The sequence below is a fragment of the Aquarana catesbeiana genome, linkage group LG01 (assembly GCF_042186555.1).
Source record: "Aquarana catesbeiana isolate 2022-GZ linkage group LG01, ASM4218655v1, whole genome shotgun sequence".
NCBI classification, from domain to species: Eukaryota; Metazoa; Chordata; class Amphibia; order Anura; family Ranidae; genus Aquarana; species Aquarana catesbeiana.
In genome coordinates, this window is record NC_133324.1 from 984,230,798 (window position 1) to 984,248,543 (window position 17,746).

General features: G+C 43.7%; 1 protein-coding gene across 1 annotated transcript in view; it reads left to right on the forward strand.

The window, feature by feature from the left end:
* The first annotated feature begins 3,971 nt into the window (after window positions 1–3,971).
* LOC141129201 (uncharacterized) overlaps window positions 3,972–17,746 on the forward strand; it is a 34,505-nt gene continuing 20,730 nt past the window's right edge. The window contains exon 1 of the mRNA XM_073617074.1: window positions 3,972–5,574. Within this exon, the coding sequence (XP_073473175.1) occupies window positions 3,985–5,574 (1,590 nt within the window). The 5' untranslated portion in view covers window positions 3,972–3,984. The remainder of the gene's footprint in view (window positions 5,575–17,746) is intronic.

Here is a 17,746-nt window from a genome sequence, read left to right on the forward strand (position 1 = left end):
TCGGATCGGGGTCTGGCATGGATTTTAGGGGGGACCCCACGCCGTTTTTTCGGCATAGGGGCTTCCCTTTATAATCCATACTAGACCTAAGGGCCTGGTATGACCCGCGACGGGGCTCGCAAGGTGTCAATCTCGCCGATAAAAGCGGCAAGATTGACTTCCTTTTCTAGCCCCGTCGTACCTGAGTCACGTTCAAAATGAACGAACTTGTCCATGTGTGGGCAAGTCCGTTCATTCTGAAAGTCCACCGTAACTCCGGCAAAAGTTCGTCGGAAAGACGGGCGGACTTAGCCCGCCGGAAAGTCCGGTCGTGTGTGGGCAAGTCCATCCGTTTTAAAGTCCGGCGCACCTGGCGGACAAAGTCCGTCGGAAAGTGTGCCAGACCAAGTATGCCAGAAAGTCTGATCGTGTGTACGCGGCAGAGGCCATATTTTTTTTTTTTTATTTAGTAACTGCAACTTTAAAATACAAGCAGACTTTGCATGGTAGCAAAAATACGTCATCTGGCAATTATCCAGGACTTTGCCACCAGGATTGACGTTTGATTTAGCCAAGCACAACCTTATCACACACACAAAAATTCAAGACACTAGCAACACCCCAATACACTAACAGAACGGTGATCTTCAGGCCTTACAGCCTTATATGTACAAAATATAACAGAAGCTCAGAAAAGTGCTCCCCAACAACGCCCAGGATACCTGGTTTGGACCTCACCAGGGACCCAGAGGCATCACTAAGGCCATGTATGACCTTCAAACCCGTCAATTCTCCACAATTCTTGTAAGGGTCCGGGGAGCAAAACTTCCTGTAATCCCTCTCAAAAATGAGAGAAGGGAGGTGGTCATACTGGAGCTCCCTTAACCGAAGCTTCAGGTCAGACACCTTTTTCTGAGAGCCACCAGAAGAGACTAGGCGATCTAATTGTCCCCTCAACTTCTGAACTTGGAAACAGCCCGGTGCTTTTGAGACATCCCGGAAAAAGCCCTCCGACCTTTTCTTTACTGCTTCCCACCATTCCAGGTGGGAGCAGCCACTCTCAAGGAGCATGGCTTGGTCTAAATAGAATGTCTAAAAGGCCTCCCTAACTACAGTACCCTCAAGGAGCGTCACATTCAGACGCCACAGACCTTGGCCTCTCTGAGGGGTCTCTGCTACATTCAGAACTACCGACAGAAGTGATCAGAGAACTCCACTACCTGTAGCTCGGTAGCCGCAAAGACAGAGTCCCAACTTAAAAAAAAGTAGTAGGTCTATTCCAAACCTACCTCTACCCCTAGAGAAAGTGAAGCCTGTGTGGTTGGGGAGGTGACGAATGTGCACGTCCACCAACCCAGCATCCCTTGCTATGCTATTTAGAAAAATACTATCATATCCCAGGGGGCCTCCGGCGCCCACCCTGTCTTTGGGCCTAGTGACTGTGTTAAAATCACCCCCAAAGACCACCTGCTGGGATGAAAAAAAGATAAGGCTTGACCATCGTAAGGAGGCTCTTCCTGTCCCTCTTGTTTTGAGGGCCATAAAAGTTCATTAACCTGAGGAATTGCCCCCTCACGATGGCGTCAACCACTAAGCACCTTCCAATCTCTACTTCAATGACTCGTCGGCAAACTACCGACCCAGTTTTAAAGAGAACTGCCACTCCACTATACGGCTTGGCCGCAAGAGACCAGAGGGAGGCTCCCCATCTCCACTCCCTTTTAGCGAGAAACATCTCTGCCGTAGATGTTAACCTGGTCTCCTGAAAAAATAAAATGTCAGCTTCAATTTGGCTGAGAAAAGTGAACGCCATGTAACGAGCCCTTGTAGATTTTATGCTTGCAACATTAATGGTTGCAAGCTTGATTAGAGGGGGTATCGCCATTCTCAATCGTTAAAGTAGATTCTTTAACGATTGGTCTGTTACATACACACACAAAAACACATCAAACCCCACAACCCACCTCCTCCTCCATCCTTTCAACAGGCTGATTGCCTGGGAGATCCATGTTGGCGGGATCAAGGACCGCAAATTTGTTGTTCAACAAAGTTTGTGGTGTTGCTGGGGTCATACCAGTGTCTAGCACTGGATCCCCAACAGCCATAGAAGGGGAAGGACTTTTGTTTCTGCCTCAGCACTTCACTGTCTTCCAACCTTCATCCCTGTGTTTTTTTTCTGCTCTGGGGGGTAGCCCTTCCTCAGGCTGAGTCCCCTGAACAGACTTCTTCCTTGTCCTTTTCCCTCTTCTTTGGGACCAAGGCTTCGCCTCTGGAGGGTCCAGGACCTTAGAGCTACCAAGCTGCATGCCATCTGGGGGCAGGGGAGCAGGGTCCTGCTACCACATTGGGATCGGTTGTGAGTCACCTAGATGCTTAAGCACCACCCTAGGCTCTGGACGTGGTTTATTTTTTTTAGGGATTCCTGAGGATGTGCTTGGCACCTGGGTCTGGGGGGCTACTGCCGCATGAGGTACACATACCTCTGCACCCTCCCGAGATCCCTCTTGATCACCACCCTCTACCAGGGGCAGGTTCCTCTCCCTCCTTTTGGCCAGTCGACTCAGTTTTGAGGGGCTTTTATTTCCCTTGGGCGATGGGCCTGACCAACGACCAGAAGGGGGCCGCCTCCCAGATCCCACCACGAACCCTCTGCCTTGGTCCGGTGGGCTACCATCGGTCTGGAGGGCAATGGCCGATGCGATAATTGACCTGGGACCTGCAGGCCCAGCAGAGGTCGTAGGAGTCACCGGGGCACCACCAACCTCAGATGACGGGTTGCCCCTAAAGGCTGCAGGGCACAGAATTAAGGGGTGGCCCATTATAACACACAGGTTACACTGTATCCGGGGGTACCACTCAGCTGAATGCCCTACCTTGTTGCATTTGGCACACCTGGTTTCAGTGCAATTTGTACTGTAGTGCAGGGGGGTGTTGCACTTAAAACAGAGTCTGGGCTGCCCCTGATAAAAAGCAAGAATCCGGTCCCTCCCTATGTAACCTGAAGCTGGTATATGGGTTACAGAGAGGCTGATTTTGCAGAGCTTGACAGGAACCGTCCAGCTCCCTGTCCATATGCCCCGTGTATCAACCTCTTTTTTGGGGGGCCATTACCTGCCCAAATCTGCCCAGCCATGTTACAATATCCTCCGAGGGGACCAACTCATTCCTCACAAGAATCATAACTTTCTTGACCTCATCCTGACGGGACAGAGGGATCACCTGAAAGGATTTCTAACTCGGGCGGCCCCTGACCACCTCATAACGTGACAGGAAGGACTCCATAAGTATGGGGGTCAGGAAACCTATGTCGTACACCGAGGAGTTCAAGGGGTGGATAATGGCAAAGATTTCTGCAACCTTGAACCCCAAGGCCAGAACCATATCCAACACCTCGCCCCTCCTCGGAGCACAAGCAAGGCCCTCCTGCCAACGCAATTGTATAACATTGCGTCTCCTCCTTTCCGCACCCCTGGTTGCACGGGTCCATGCTATGGCCGCAGCGGCTCAGCTGAAGGCCATGGGCTCATGCTGATTGTAAAAATGCCCCAGCTGGACACGGCCACCGGCGATGTCCGCAAAAGACATCCTGGTCCTGAGGGCCGATGTCAACTGTGCTTCCTGGGACCCGTTATCATGTTGGACATTTTCACTTAGGGGTGCACTGACTTTTGTTGCCAGCGGTTTAGACATTAATGGCTGTGTGTTGAGTTATTTTGAGGGGACAACAAATTTATGCTGTTATACAAGCTGTACACTCACTACTTTACATTGTAGCAAAGTGTCATTTCTTCAGTGTTGTCACATGAAAAGATAGAAGAAAAGATTTACAAAAATGTGATGGGTGTACTTACTTTTGTGAGATACTGTATTATCTGTGTTCTTCTGTATAAAAGTTCCTATGACTACGTGTCTCAGTCTCAGCCCCTCCCTGTGTAGGAATGTACAGAACTGGTTATAATGAGTGTCAGATACTTTCAGTTTCATTTCTCTCTTCTGCTCTCAGCGATGGCGTCTGCTGATCTGAGGAAGGAGCTGGAATGTTCCATCTGTCTGAACATTTATACAGATCCTGTAACCCTGAAATGTGGACATAACTTCTGCCGGGACTGTATTGATCGTGTGTTGGATACACAGGAGAGGTCTGGATTTTATTCCTGTCCTGAATGTAGACAAACATTCAGGAAACGCCCTGTCCTTCAGAGGAACATAACACTACGTAACATAGTGGAGAATTTCCTGTCCACCCATCCAGAGCAGGAGGAGTCCGGGGTCTTCTGTACTTACTGTATTCACACTCCTGTACCTGCTGTGAAATCCTGTCTGCTGTGTGAAGCTTCTCTGTGTGACAATCACCTGAGAGTCCACAGCAAGTCACCAGAACACGTCTTATGTGACCCCACAACTTCCCTGGAGAACAGGAAATGCTCTGTCCATAAGAAGATCCTGGAGTATTACTGCACTGAGGACTCCACCTGTATCTGTGTGTCCTGCTGTCTGATTGGAGATCACATCGGCCATAAGAAGGAATCTCTGGATGAAGCCTCTGAGATGAAGAAGAAGAAACTGAGGAATGTTCTGCAGAAACTTATGACAGAGAGAGAGGAGATGGAGAAAAGAGTCCAGAGTCTGCAGGAACACAGGAGGAAAGTACAAGGAGAAGCAGATGATGAAACAGAGAGAGTCACTGTCCTGTTCAGAGACCTCAGGAGACGTCTGGAAGATCTGGAGAAGAGAGTCCTGAGGGAAATCTCCGGGCAGGCAGAGCGGATCTCCGGGATAATCAATGATCTGGTCCAGGATCTGGAAATAAAGAAGGAGGAGCTGTCCAGGAAGATGGGGGACATTGAGATGCTGTGTAACATGACGGATCCACTGACTGTCCTACAGGAATCAGACACAGGTGACTTGTGTGATACTGAGGATGGAGATGATGAGGACAGAGAGAGACATGATAAACTCCTCCATGATGGAGGGGATCTGGATGTGGGGGGGATCTCACACACATTACACACAGGTTTATCTGATATCATGTCTGGGGTAAATGTAGAGAGGGGGGTTACAGACATATTACTGGATGTGAGGACAGCTGCTAATGATCTACATATATCAGATGACAGGAAAACTGCATCCTACTCATTATCACATCAGAATCGCCCAGAAACACCAGAGAGGTTTCAGTGTCCTCAGGTGATGAGCAGTCAGAGGTTCTCCTCAGGGAGACATTACTGGGAAGTGGATGTCGGGGGGGCAGAGTACTGGATAGTCGGGATGTGTTACCCCAGTATAGACAGGAGAAGAGATCAGTCATGGATTGGAAATAATAAGAAGTCCTGGAGTTTGAAGGGGTGGGGGAGGGATAATCAGTTCTCAGTGATACATGACAGTAATAAGACCCCATTACCCGGCGGTATCTCCAGTGGGAGAGTCAGGATAGATCTGGATTATGAGGCCGGGCGGATCTCTTTTTATGATCTGTGTGACCCGATCCGACATCTCCACACCTTCACCACCACCTTCACTGAGCCCCTCCATGCCGGGGTATTTTTATGGGGGGTAGGGGGAGGTTGTATAAAGATATGTGGGGGGAATCAGAAGTGAGAGATCTGCCCAGAGACATCACAAGGTGGATGATCTGATTGGTGATTGGTGCAATACTCATCCAATAGAAGGAAGCAGAGGACAGGAAACATGAGTGATTTATTTATAAAGCTGCAGGTTCCGGGGCCGTCATCTTCATCCTAAACCTCACTTCACTACCTAGTGTGTCACTGACCAGGAACAAGCATGCAGGAGGTCAGATTGTTCAGCCTTCACTGGCTGCATGCTTGTTCTGGGTCAGTGACACACTACATAGTGTAGCCAGGATCAGGATGACGGCCCCGGGGTCTCCACCATCACTGTCTGTCTATAGAAGAAAGGGTTATTTTCAGCTTCGGATGGAGTGGGGGAGGATTAGAACCTCTATCAGATTTTTTTCCTGCTATCTGGGGTTCCATTAGAGAGATTTCCCCTCACTTCCTGTTCCTGTGACAACATTTCCCCAGACAGGAAGTGAGGAGAACTCTCCAACAGCAACACAGACAGAAATAAAAAAAATTATCTTTAGTAGAGTAGGGGAAGGATTAGAACCCCTGTCAGATCTTTATTTCTGTCTGTGTCCCTGTTGTAGATTTTCCTTCATTTTCTGTCTGGTAAAATGTTGTCACCAGGACAGGAAGTGAGGGGAAATCTCTCTAAAGGAGCCCCGGATAGCAGTAAAAACCTGACAGGGGTTCTAATCCTCCCCCACTCCATCCAAATCTAGAACAATAGGATTTGTCTAGACACACACTTTAATATCCACAATGAGAATTCCTACATTTCTGTCCTCACAGGTTCCTTTACATGACCAATCCATGGATCTGTGATTGCTCCTCCCCCTCACTGTGATTGGCTGTGATGATTATCACTATGAATACAGCCAGTGCTAGTCTTGTTCCTATTGGTTATGATGTGGAGGGGGCGGGGATTGTGGTGTGGGTGGGGTAATGTGGACAGGTGACGGGGGAGGGGTATACAGTCTGAGGAAGTGGAAATCCTCGGCTCTGTATATAGGAATATTGATCAATGATTGGATATAGATATAACAATCAGACAGATTGAACTATTACTAGTATAGCACAGACCCGAGACTGGTCCTGCTGCTTGGTCCCAGGTAGACATGTGCACTGACAAAAAAATTGTTTGTTTTCATTTTAATTTTATTCGTTTTTTTGCTTTTTTCGTAAATTCTAATTTTTGAATTTTCGATTTTCAGATTTTCGAATTTTCAAATTTTTAATTTTTTTAATTTTCAAATTCCGAATTTCGAATCCCGGATTTATGAATTCCCGAATTTTTGAAATTCGATTTTCTGAATTTTTGAATTTTTGAATTTTCGAAATTCGAAAATTCGGAAATTCGAAAATTCAAAAATCTGAAAAAGAATGAAAAATAAATGAAAATCTGTAAAATTTAAAATAATAACTAACTATTAAATTATAGGTATTGGAATTTCCTTTCAAATTTGGCTGTTTGTGAACATAACGAATACAAATTTATCTGAAGTTACAAATTATCCGAAATAACAATCTAAACAAATGGAATGGAACAAATTAATAATAAATAATAATAATAAAAAGGTTTTATTATTATTATTGATATTTATTATTAGATTGTTATATTCCAAGCATTTCAGATAATTTGTGACTTTGGATACATTGGTACTGGTTATGTACACTAACAGCCAAATTTGAAAGGAAATTCCAATACCTATAATTTAATAGTTATTAGTTATTATTTCAGATTTTCTGGTTTTCGAATTTTCGGATTTTCTTTCTTTTGAATCTTCAGATTTTCATTCTTCTTTTTGGATTTTCAAATTTCAAAATTTTAGAATTTCCTAATTTCCGAAATCTCTGAATTTCCGAATTTTCGAATTTCCGAATTCCGAAATTCCAAGATTCCGAATATCCTAATTTCCGAATATCCTAATTTCCTACATTTCGAATTTTCGGAAATGTGAAAATTCAGAAATTTGAAAATTCACAAGTTCAAAATTCGGAAATTCTAAATTTGGAAATTTCGGAAAGTGAAAAATTCAGAAAACCGAAAATTTCGGAATTAACAATTGTCAAAATTGTTAAAAAACGAATTCGGAACCAAACGAATTGCACATGTCTAGTCCCAGGTTCCATTTCCTGGTATGCCCAGAGCAGCCAGGCACAACACATTTCCACTGTCAAGTCACAGATCAGGTCTTGGATGTCCTTTTGCAGTTTATTTGTTTAAAAAATGGGATAGGGGGAGGGGAAGTTTTGGGATACTCCAAAATGTCTAATAAACTGTAATGGAGGACACTAAATCTGGGTGAGAACCTCCCTCTTGGATGTGAAGGGTAACTAGATTCCAGACAGGAAGTCTTCAGTAGAAGTATAATCCTGAGTGTAGTGCTGGGAGCTCTCCTGTCCCTGGAATTAGACATGTGCGGATCGTTTCATTCTGAAATAAAATTCAGACAAATTTTCATCATTCGGAAGTTCGGATGTATCCAAATTTCCAAATTAGAATAGTACCAAATTTAAACGAATCCAAAATAACAAAATTCAAATGTAATCGTTTTCGAGTAGTTTTCGAATACTTTTCAAATTCAAATAGTTTTCGAATTTCCAAAGAGAATAAAATAGAATAGAAAATAAAGAAATAGAATAGAAAAAACAATGTTTTTTTTATTTTCTTTTCTACTTTATTCTTTTTGGAAATTGGAAAACGATTTGAATTCAAAAACGTTTCGAATTTGAAAACTTTTCAAATTCGAAAACTATTTATTTGAAATTGATTCGATAACGATTCAAAATTGATTTGAAAACTTTTCGAATTGATTCAAAAACGAATAAACCAAACAAATCCCGAAAACAAATTAAATGAATAAAAAAAATGTAACTAAACAAATGTATGTAAATAACTAATCGAAACTAAACAAATGATATTGTTCTGCACATGTCTACCTGGAATCCACATGGTAGGTCCTCACGGTGTCCTGTATGCTGTGTTGCCACCTGCAGTATCAGTCATCTTCTGTACGTGTTGTCTGTGTCTTGGATCCTCAGATGTGATTTCTGCATTCCTTCGGGAGGCTGGGCCAGAGGTCCTCCAGTCCAAGCAGGAGCCAGGACCCCACAGGCATTCTCCCAGGGATACCACAGCCCTCAGGATGGGTCTTACTCCTCCAGGAACAAGAAAGAGCCCTTCCAAGCTCCAGCCTATTTATACCCCTCTCAGCCCCCTGCTGGTCACTCACTCTCCTGACAGGGATCGGCTGAAGAGGCATGAATATACCGGCCAGGGTCTAAGTTCCGCCACCCCCTATATCTCAGAATTCAGTGGGATGCGGGGAAAGTGATCCTGCACCAGCTGACCATTAGATGTACGGTGTGACATGGTGCAGGAGTCCAATAATTAGAGCTGTGTTAGATGCCCCCTGGTGTGCTCATATACCTCTGTTTATTGGTGGTCACCTATGTATTTCTCACCTGTCTTAAACAGCTCCCTATCTGGATACTACAGGCACATCCACATTAGGTGGTCTCAGTGTTCGCTGAACTGACCCCCGTTTGGTTGAGGCTCCCACCCTCCCTGCCTGCTCCACATCCAGGTGGGAATATGGGGAGGTTATGGATGTTATGACAGTTGAATAACTTTGATGTTTTTACTGGCGTGACAGTTTGGGTCACTTTACTATATCCACACTATCTACAGAGCTATCCCTGAGGGAGGAGCCAAGTGACTCCGAAACGCGTCGGATATGCCTATGCAATCTCTGCATGTAGATACCAATACTGATACTGTGTGATTTTGCATTGTGCCATTGTGTACCCCTTCTTTTTACTGTGTACTATTTCTGATATATTTACTACCTTTTGTATGTAATTCTTTAATAATAAAGCTTCAGTTTATAAATCTATGTTTCCTCTCTGAGCCTATAAAGTCCCATTGAATGGGGGAAACCTCTTTTCTGTAGCAGATATTTAATCTCAAATTTATGTCAGCAGAACCTAGAACAGGCACTAACAAACGATCACCGCTCCCCCTGATTACAGGGAGGCCAAAAACTACATTTACCTAACACTAGTAGCCCACTGAGGGGCACTACACTACAATCACTATTGTCCCTTCAGTCCCGGGACCTCTATAATCCTTATGGGGCAGCACAATTGTTACATTTCCTGTATGGACATATTCATTGGATAAAAGTAATGATATGATTTACTAATGATGAAATGACATTACTAAGTGCTTATATGCTAATGTTAGGTTTTTTATATAATAACAGGTTCCCTGTCTAGAAGGACTTTACGGAAAGATGTTATTAGAAAAAATTGTTGTTCTTAGAAAGTCTTGTTGGGGAACATAGAGACAGTTGGTCTCCTTCTTCTTCTACAATGAGGGATTTGGGAGTCTGGAGGTGGGACAAGCTGATAAGGTGTTCAGAGATAACAGAAATGAATGTCTCTTGTAATGAATGATGTGCTGCTTGTACAAATTCTTCAGTGAATGATTCCATCTGTAAAATGTTGATGTTTGGGACGGTCCTCCATGACAACTGTCCAGGATTGGAGGGTAAAAGCCTACCGTTCATAGGCGTGTGCACGTGGTGTGCCAGGTGTGCCTGGGCACACCCTGATAACCTGTGCCGGGTGTCTCCCGAGAACTGCCTGTGGGACTGCTGTGAAAGGTTGCATCCAATGAGTGTGCAGTCTCTGCTGCCTGTCAGACAGTATCACACTGAGCTGATATTGACGTTTGCCAGAGCTGACATGTAATGTAACTGAATGCAGAGAGAGATCAGCTGTCAAAATTCAGCGTTGATGTCGGGGGTGAGCGGGACCCACCAGCTATCAAACACCAGCCAATGGGATAGGGTCTGGGTTAGCCGCAGTGTGTATGTGGCCCCGCCCCCTTTCTTAAGCAGCCCAATCATTGTCTGGTGTTTGATAGCTGCTGGGTCCCGCCTACCCCATCATCAACGCTGAATTTTGACAGCTGATCTCTCTCTGCATGCAGTTACATTACATGACAGTTTCACTAAGTGTCAATATCCCCTGAGTGTGAAACTCCCTCTCCTCTGTCAGTGCCAATCAGTGCCACCTGCCAGTACCAGTGCTTTCTATTAGTGCCAATCAGTGCCGCCTATCAGTGCCAATCATTGCTGCCTATCAGTGTTGCCAATCAGTGCAATAAGTGCAGGGATGGGGAGATGAACTCTGCAGAGAGGCACATTGGTCATGGTGGGAGGGGCGCCTGGTGGGGCACAACTGAAATCTGTTGATGTTTATTAATGCCACGTGCCGATCTTTAGTATAATAGGTAATCACCACACTACTATTTACAATAAACTACTGGAGGGAAAATAAAAAAGTGTCAGTAAAAGGCCTGCCGCTAAGCACTGTTATGTGTTCCCACACCACGAAAAAAAGTGCAGCGCTAACTAATGCTGCGTACACACGAGCGGACTTTTCATCGGACTGAACTCCGAAGGACTTTTCGACTGAGTTCCAAGGAAACGGACTTGCCTACACATGATCACACCAAAATCCGACTGATTCGAACGTGATGGCGTATGACAGGACTAGAAAAGAAATTTCAATAGCCAGTAGCCAATAGCTGCCCTTGCGTCGTTTTCGGTCCGTCAGACTAGCATACAGACTAATGTTTTTTTCGATAGGAGTCGAGTCCATCGGAAAGATTTGAAACATGTTCTATTTCTAAAGTCATTCATTTTTTCGACAGAAAAGGTCCAATAAAGCCCACACATGATCGAATTGTCTGGCGGATTCGTTCCGTCAGACCTTTGCTGTTGAAAAGTCAGGTCGTGTGTACACGGCATTACTGATCAATAACTTAACAATAATGGTGGAATCCTCTAATGTATGGAAATCTCAATAAGCTTCAATATTACCACAATACCGATCTCTCTGATTCCCAACTTCACATATAATACACATCACACTGAGAATAAGACATACTGTATAAAATGAAGCTTAGCAGGGATAGTGGAAACCCCTCCTATAGATAATTGCTATACATATTAACTTAAAGTGCAACAAGTTTTTAGTTGGGGGGTTCCCACCATTAGAGCACTTTGGAATTTTTATTTTTTAGATTGTTACACTTAATTTTATATGTTTTAGTTACTATTATAATGTGAATTTTTGCACTTGAAGTACATTTTCCACCACCTCTCCATGTCTTTATGGACCTTGCTTTGTGCACTGGTGTGCAGTCATGTTAAAACAGGAAGGTGCCGTCCCCAAACTGTTCCCACAAAGTTGGGCATGGAGTTCACCAGAGCTTCACAGGTTGTCACTGGAGTCCTCCTCAACTCCTCCATGACGACATCACAGAGCTGGTGGGTGTTAGAGACCTTGCGCTCCTCCACCTTCCATTCGAGGATGCCCCACAGATGCTCAATAGAGTTTAGGTCTGAGACATGCTTGGCCAGTTCATCACCTTTACCTTCAGCTTCTTCAGCAAGGCAGTGGTGGTCTTGGAGGTGTGTTTGGGGTGGTTATCATGTTGGAATACTGCCCTGCGGCCCAGTCTCTGAAGGGAGGAGATCATGCTCTGCTTCAGTATGTCACAGTACATGTTGGCATTCATGGTTCCCTCAATGAACTGTAGCTCCCCAGTGCCGGCAGCACTCATGCAGCCCCAGACCATGACACTCCAACCACCATGCTTGACTGTAGGCAAGACACACTTGTCTTTGTACTCCTCACCTGGTTGCCGCCACACACGCTTGTCACCATCTGAACCAAATAGGTTTATCTCATCAGACCACAGGACATGGTTCCAGTAATCCATGTCCTTAGTCTGCTTGTCTTTAGCAAACTGTTTGCAGGCTTACTTGTGCATCATCTTTAGAAGAGGCTTCCTTCTGGGAGAACAGCCATGCAGACCAATATGATGCAGTGTGCGGCGTATGATCTGAGCACTGACAGGCTGACCCCACAACCCTTCAACCTCTGCAGTAGGGATGAGCCGAACACCCCCCGGTTCAGTTCGCACCATAACCTGCAAAGGTACTGCACTTCGCACGAACGTTAGAACCCCATTGACGTCTATGGGACTCGAACGTTCGAAATCAAGTCAGTGCTCATTTTAAAGACTAATTTGCATGGTATTGTCCTAAAAAGGGTTTGGGGACCCGGGTCCTGCCCCAGGGAACATGTATCAATGCAAAAAAAACTTTTAAAAATGGCAGTTTTTTTGGGAGCAGTGATTTTAATGATGCTTAATGTAAAAAAAAAAAAAGTGAAATATTCCTTTAAATATTGTACCTGGGGGGTGTATATAGTATGCCTGTAAAGTGACGCATGTTTCCCGTGCTTAGAACAGTCCCTGCACAAAATGACATTTTTAAAGGAAAAAAAGTCATTTTAAACTGCTTGGGGCTTTAATGTAATGTCGGGTCCCGGCAATATGGATGAAAATCAGTGAGACAAATGGCATGGGTACCCCCCAGTCCATTACCAGGCCCTTTGGGTCTTGTATGGATATTAACCACTTCAGCCCCGGAAGGATTTACCCCCTTCCTGACCAGAGCACTTTTTACAATTTGGCACTGCGTCGCTTTAACTGCTAATTGCGCGGTCATGCAATGGTGTACCCAAACGTAATTTGTGTCCTTTTCTTCCCACAAATAGAGCTTTCTTTTGATGGTATTTGATCACCTCTGCCATTTTTATTTTTTGCGCTATAAACGGAAAAAGACCGAAAATTTTGAATAAAAATGATATTTTCTACTTTTTGTTATAAAAAAAAATCCAATAAACTCAATTTTAGTCATACATTTAGGCCAAAATGTATTCGGCCACATGTCTTTGGTAAAAAAAAGTCAATAAGCGTATATTTATTGGTTTGCGCAAAAGTTATAGCGCCTACAAACTAGGGTACATTTTCTGGAATTTACACAGCTTTTAGTTTATGACTGCCTATGTCATTTCTTGAGGTGCTAAAATGGCAGGGCAGTACAAACCCCCCCAAATGACCCCATTTTGGAAAGTAGACACCCCAAGGAAATTGCTGAGAGGCATGTTGAACCCATTGAATATTTATTTTTTTTGTCCCAGGTGATTAAATAATGACAAAAAAAAATTACAAAAATTGTACCCCAAAATACATTCAGCTGCTTCTCCTGAGTACGGGGATACCACATGTGTGGGACTTTTTGGGAGCCTAGCAGCGTATGGGGCCCCGAAAACCAAGCACCGCCTTCAGGATTTCTAAGGGCATAGATTTTTGATTACACTCCTCACTACCTATCACAGTTTTGAAGGCCATAAAATGCCAAGATGGCACAAAACACCCCCAAATGACCCCATTTTGGAAAGTAGACACCCCAATCTATTTGCTGAGAGGTATGTTGAGTCCATGGAATATTTTATTTTTTGACACAAGTTGTGGGAATGTGACAATTTTTTTTTTTTTGCACAAAGTTGTCACTAAATGATATATTGCTCACACAGGCCATGGGCATATGTGGAATTGCACCCCAAAATACATTCAGCTGCTTCTCCTGAGTACGGGGATACCACATGTGTGGGACTTTTTGGGAGCCTAGCCGCGTACGGGGCCCCGAAAACCAATCACCGCCTTTAGGATTTCTAAGGGCATAAATTTTTTATTTCACTCCTTACTACCTATCAGAGTTTTGAAGGCCATAAAATGCCAAGATGGCACAAAACCCCCCCAAATGACCCCATTTTGGAAAGTAGACACCCCAAGCTATTTGCTGAGACGCATGTTGAGTCCATGGAATATTTTATATTTTGACACAAGTTGCGGGAATGTGACAATTTTTTTTTTTTTTTTTGCACAAAGTTGTCACTAAATGATATATTGCTCAAATATGCCATGGGCATATGTGGAATTGCACCCCAAAATATATTCTGCTGCTTCTCCTGAGTACGGTGATACCACATGTGTGGGACTTTTTGGGAGCCTAGCCGCGTACGGGGCCCCCAAAACCAAGCACCGCCTTCAGGATTTCTAAGGGCATAAATTTTTGATTTCACTCCTCACTACCTATCACAGTTTTGAAGGCCATAAAATGCCAAGATGGCACAAAACCCCCCCAAATGACCCCATTTTGGAAAGTAGACACCCCAAGCTATTTGCTGAGAGGCATGTTGAGTCCATGGAATATTTTATTTTTTGACACAAGTTGCGGGAATGTGAGAATTTTTTTTTTTTTTTGCACAAAGTTGTCACTAAATGATATATTGCTCACACAGGCCATGGGCATATGTGGAATTGCACCCCAAAATACATTCTGCTGATACTCCTGAGTACAGGGATACCACATGTGTGGGACTTTTTGGGAGCCTAGCTGCGTACGGGGCCCCGAAAACCCAGCACCGCCTTCAGGATTTCTAAGGGCGTAAAGTTGTAATTTCACTCCTCACTACCTATCACATTTTTGAAGGCCATAAAATGCCCAGATGGCACAACCCCCCCCCCCAATTGACCCCATTTTGGAAAGTAGACACCCCAAGCTATTTGCTGAGAGGCATGTTGAGTCCATGGAATATTTTATATTTTGACACAAGTTGCAGGAAAGTGACAATTTTTTTTTTTTTTGCACAAAGTTGTCACTAAATGATATATTGTTCAAACATGCCATGGGAATATGTGGAATTACACCCCAAAATATATTCTGCTGCTTCTCCTGAGTACGGAGATACCACATGTGTGGGACTTTTTGGGAGCCTAGCCGCGTACGGGGCCCCGAAAACCAAGCACCGCCTTCAGGATTTCTAAGGGCATACATTTTTGATTTTACTCCTCACTGCCTATCACAGTTTTGAAGGCCATAAAATGCCAAGATGGCACAAACCCCCCCCAAATGACCCCATTTTGGAAAGTAGACACCCCAAGCTATTTGCTGAGAGGCATGGTGAGTATTTTGCAGCTCTCATTTGTTTTTGAAAATGAAGAAAGACAAGAAGAACGTATTTTTTTTTCTTTTTTCACTAAATGATATATTGCTCACACAGGCCATGGGCATATGTGGAATTGCACCCCAAAATACATTCTGCTGATACTCCTGAGTACAGGGATACCACATGTGTGGGACTTTTTGGGAGCCTAGCTGCGTACGGGGCCCCGAAAACCCAGCACCGCCTTCAGGATTTCTAAGGGCGTAAAGTTGTAATTTCACTCCTCACTACCTATCACATTTTTGAAGGCCATAAAATGCCCAGATGGCACAACCCCCCCCCCAATTGACCCCATTTTGGAAAGTAGACACCCCAAGCTATTTGCTGAGAGGCATGTTGAGTCCATGGAATATTTTATATTTTGACACAAGTTGCAGGAAAGTGACAATTTTTTTTTTTTTTGCACAAAGTTGTCACTAAATGATATATTGTTCAAACATGCCATGGGAATATGTGGAATTACACCCCAAAATATATTCTGCTGCTTCTCCTGAGTACGGAGATACCACATGTGTGGGACTTTTTGGGAGCCTAGCCGCGTACGGGGCCCCGAAAACCAAGCACCGCCTTCAGGATTTCTAAGGGCATACATTTTTGATTTTACTCCTCACTGCCTATCACAGTTTTGAAGGCCATAAAATGCCAAGATGGCACAAACCCCCCCCAAATGACCCCATTTTGGAAAGTAGACACCCCAAGCTATTTGCTGAGAGGCATGGTGAGTATTTTGCAGCTCTCATTTGTTTTTGAAAATGAAGAAAGACAAGAAGAACGTATTTTTTTTTCTTTTTTCAATTTTCAAAAGTTTGTGACAAAAAGTGAGGTCTGCAAAATACTCACTATACCTCTCAGCAAATAGCTTGGGGTGTCTACTTTCCAAAATGGGGTCATTTGGGGGGGTTTGTGCCATCGGGGCATTCCATGGCCTCCGAAACTGTGATAGGCAGTGAAGAGTGAAATCAAAAATTTACGCCTTTAGAAAGCCTGAAGGCGGGGCTTGGTTTTCGGGGTCCCGTACGCGGCTAGGCTCCCAAAAAGTCTCACACATGTGGTATCCCCGTATTCAGGAGAAGCAGCAGAATGTATTTTGGGGTGTAATTTCACATATTCCCATGGCATGTTTGAGCAATATATCATTTAGTGACAACTTTGTGCAAAAAAAATAAAAATTTGTCTTTTTCCCGCAACTTGTGTCACAATATAAAATATTCCATTCCACTCGACATGCCTCTCAGCAAATAGCTTGGGGTGTCTACTTTCCAAAATGGGGTCATTTGGGGGGGTTTTGAACTGTCCTGGCATTTTATGCACAACATTTAGAAGCTTATGTCACACATCGACCACTCTTCTAACCAATTGAAGACAAAGCCCTTTCTGACACTTTTTGTTTACATGAAAAAATTATTTTTTTTTGCAAAAAAATTACTTTGAACCCCCAAACATTATATATTTTTTTAAAGCAAATGCCCTACAGATTAAAATGGTGGGTGTTTAATTTTTTTTTTTCACACAGTATTTGCGCAGCGATTTTTCAAACGCATTTTTTGGGGAAAAAACACACTTTTTTAAATTTTAATGCACTAAAACACACTATATTGCCCAAATGTTTGATGAAATAAAAAAGATGATCTTAGGCCGAGTACATGGATACCAAACATGACATGCTTTAAAATTGCGCGACAAAATAAATACATTTTTAAAAGCCTTTAAAAGCCTTTACAGGTTACCACTTTAGATTTACAGAGAAGGTCTACTGCTAAAATTACTGCCCTCGTTCTGTCCTTCGCGGTGATACCTCACATGCATGGTGCAATTGCTGTTTACATTTGACGCCAGACCGACGCTTGCGTTCGCCTTTGCGCGAGAGCAGGGGGGGACAGGGGTGCTTTTTTTTTTTTTTTTTTTTTCTTTATTATTTTTTTGCTTTTTTATCTTATTTTTAAACTGTTCCTTTCATTTTTATTTTTTTTAAATTAATTTTATTGTTATCTCAGGGAATGTAAATATCCCCTATGATAGCAATAGGTAGTGACAGGTACTCTTTTTTTTTTAAATTGGGCTCTATTAGACCCTAGATCTCTCCTCTGCCCTCAAAGCATCTGACCACACCAAGATCGGTGTGATAAAATGCTTTCCCAATTTCCCAATGGCGCTGTTTACATCTGGCGAAATCTAAGTCATGAAATGCTCGTAGCTTCCGGTTTCTTAGGCCATAGAGATGTTTGGAGCCATTCTGGTCTCTGATCAGC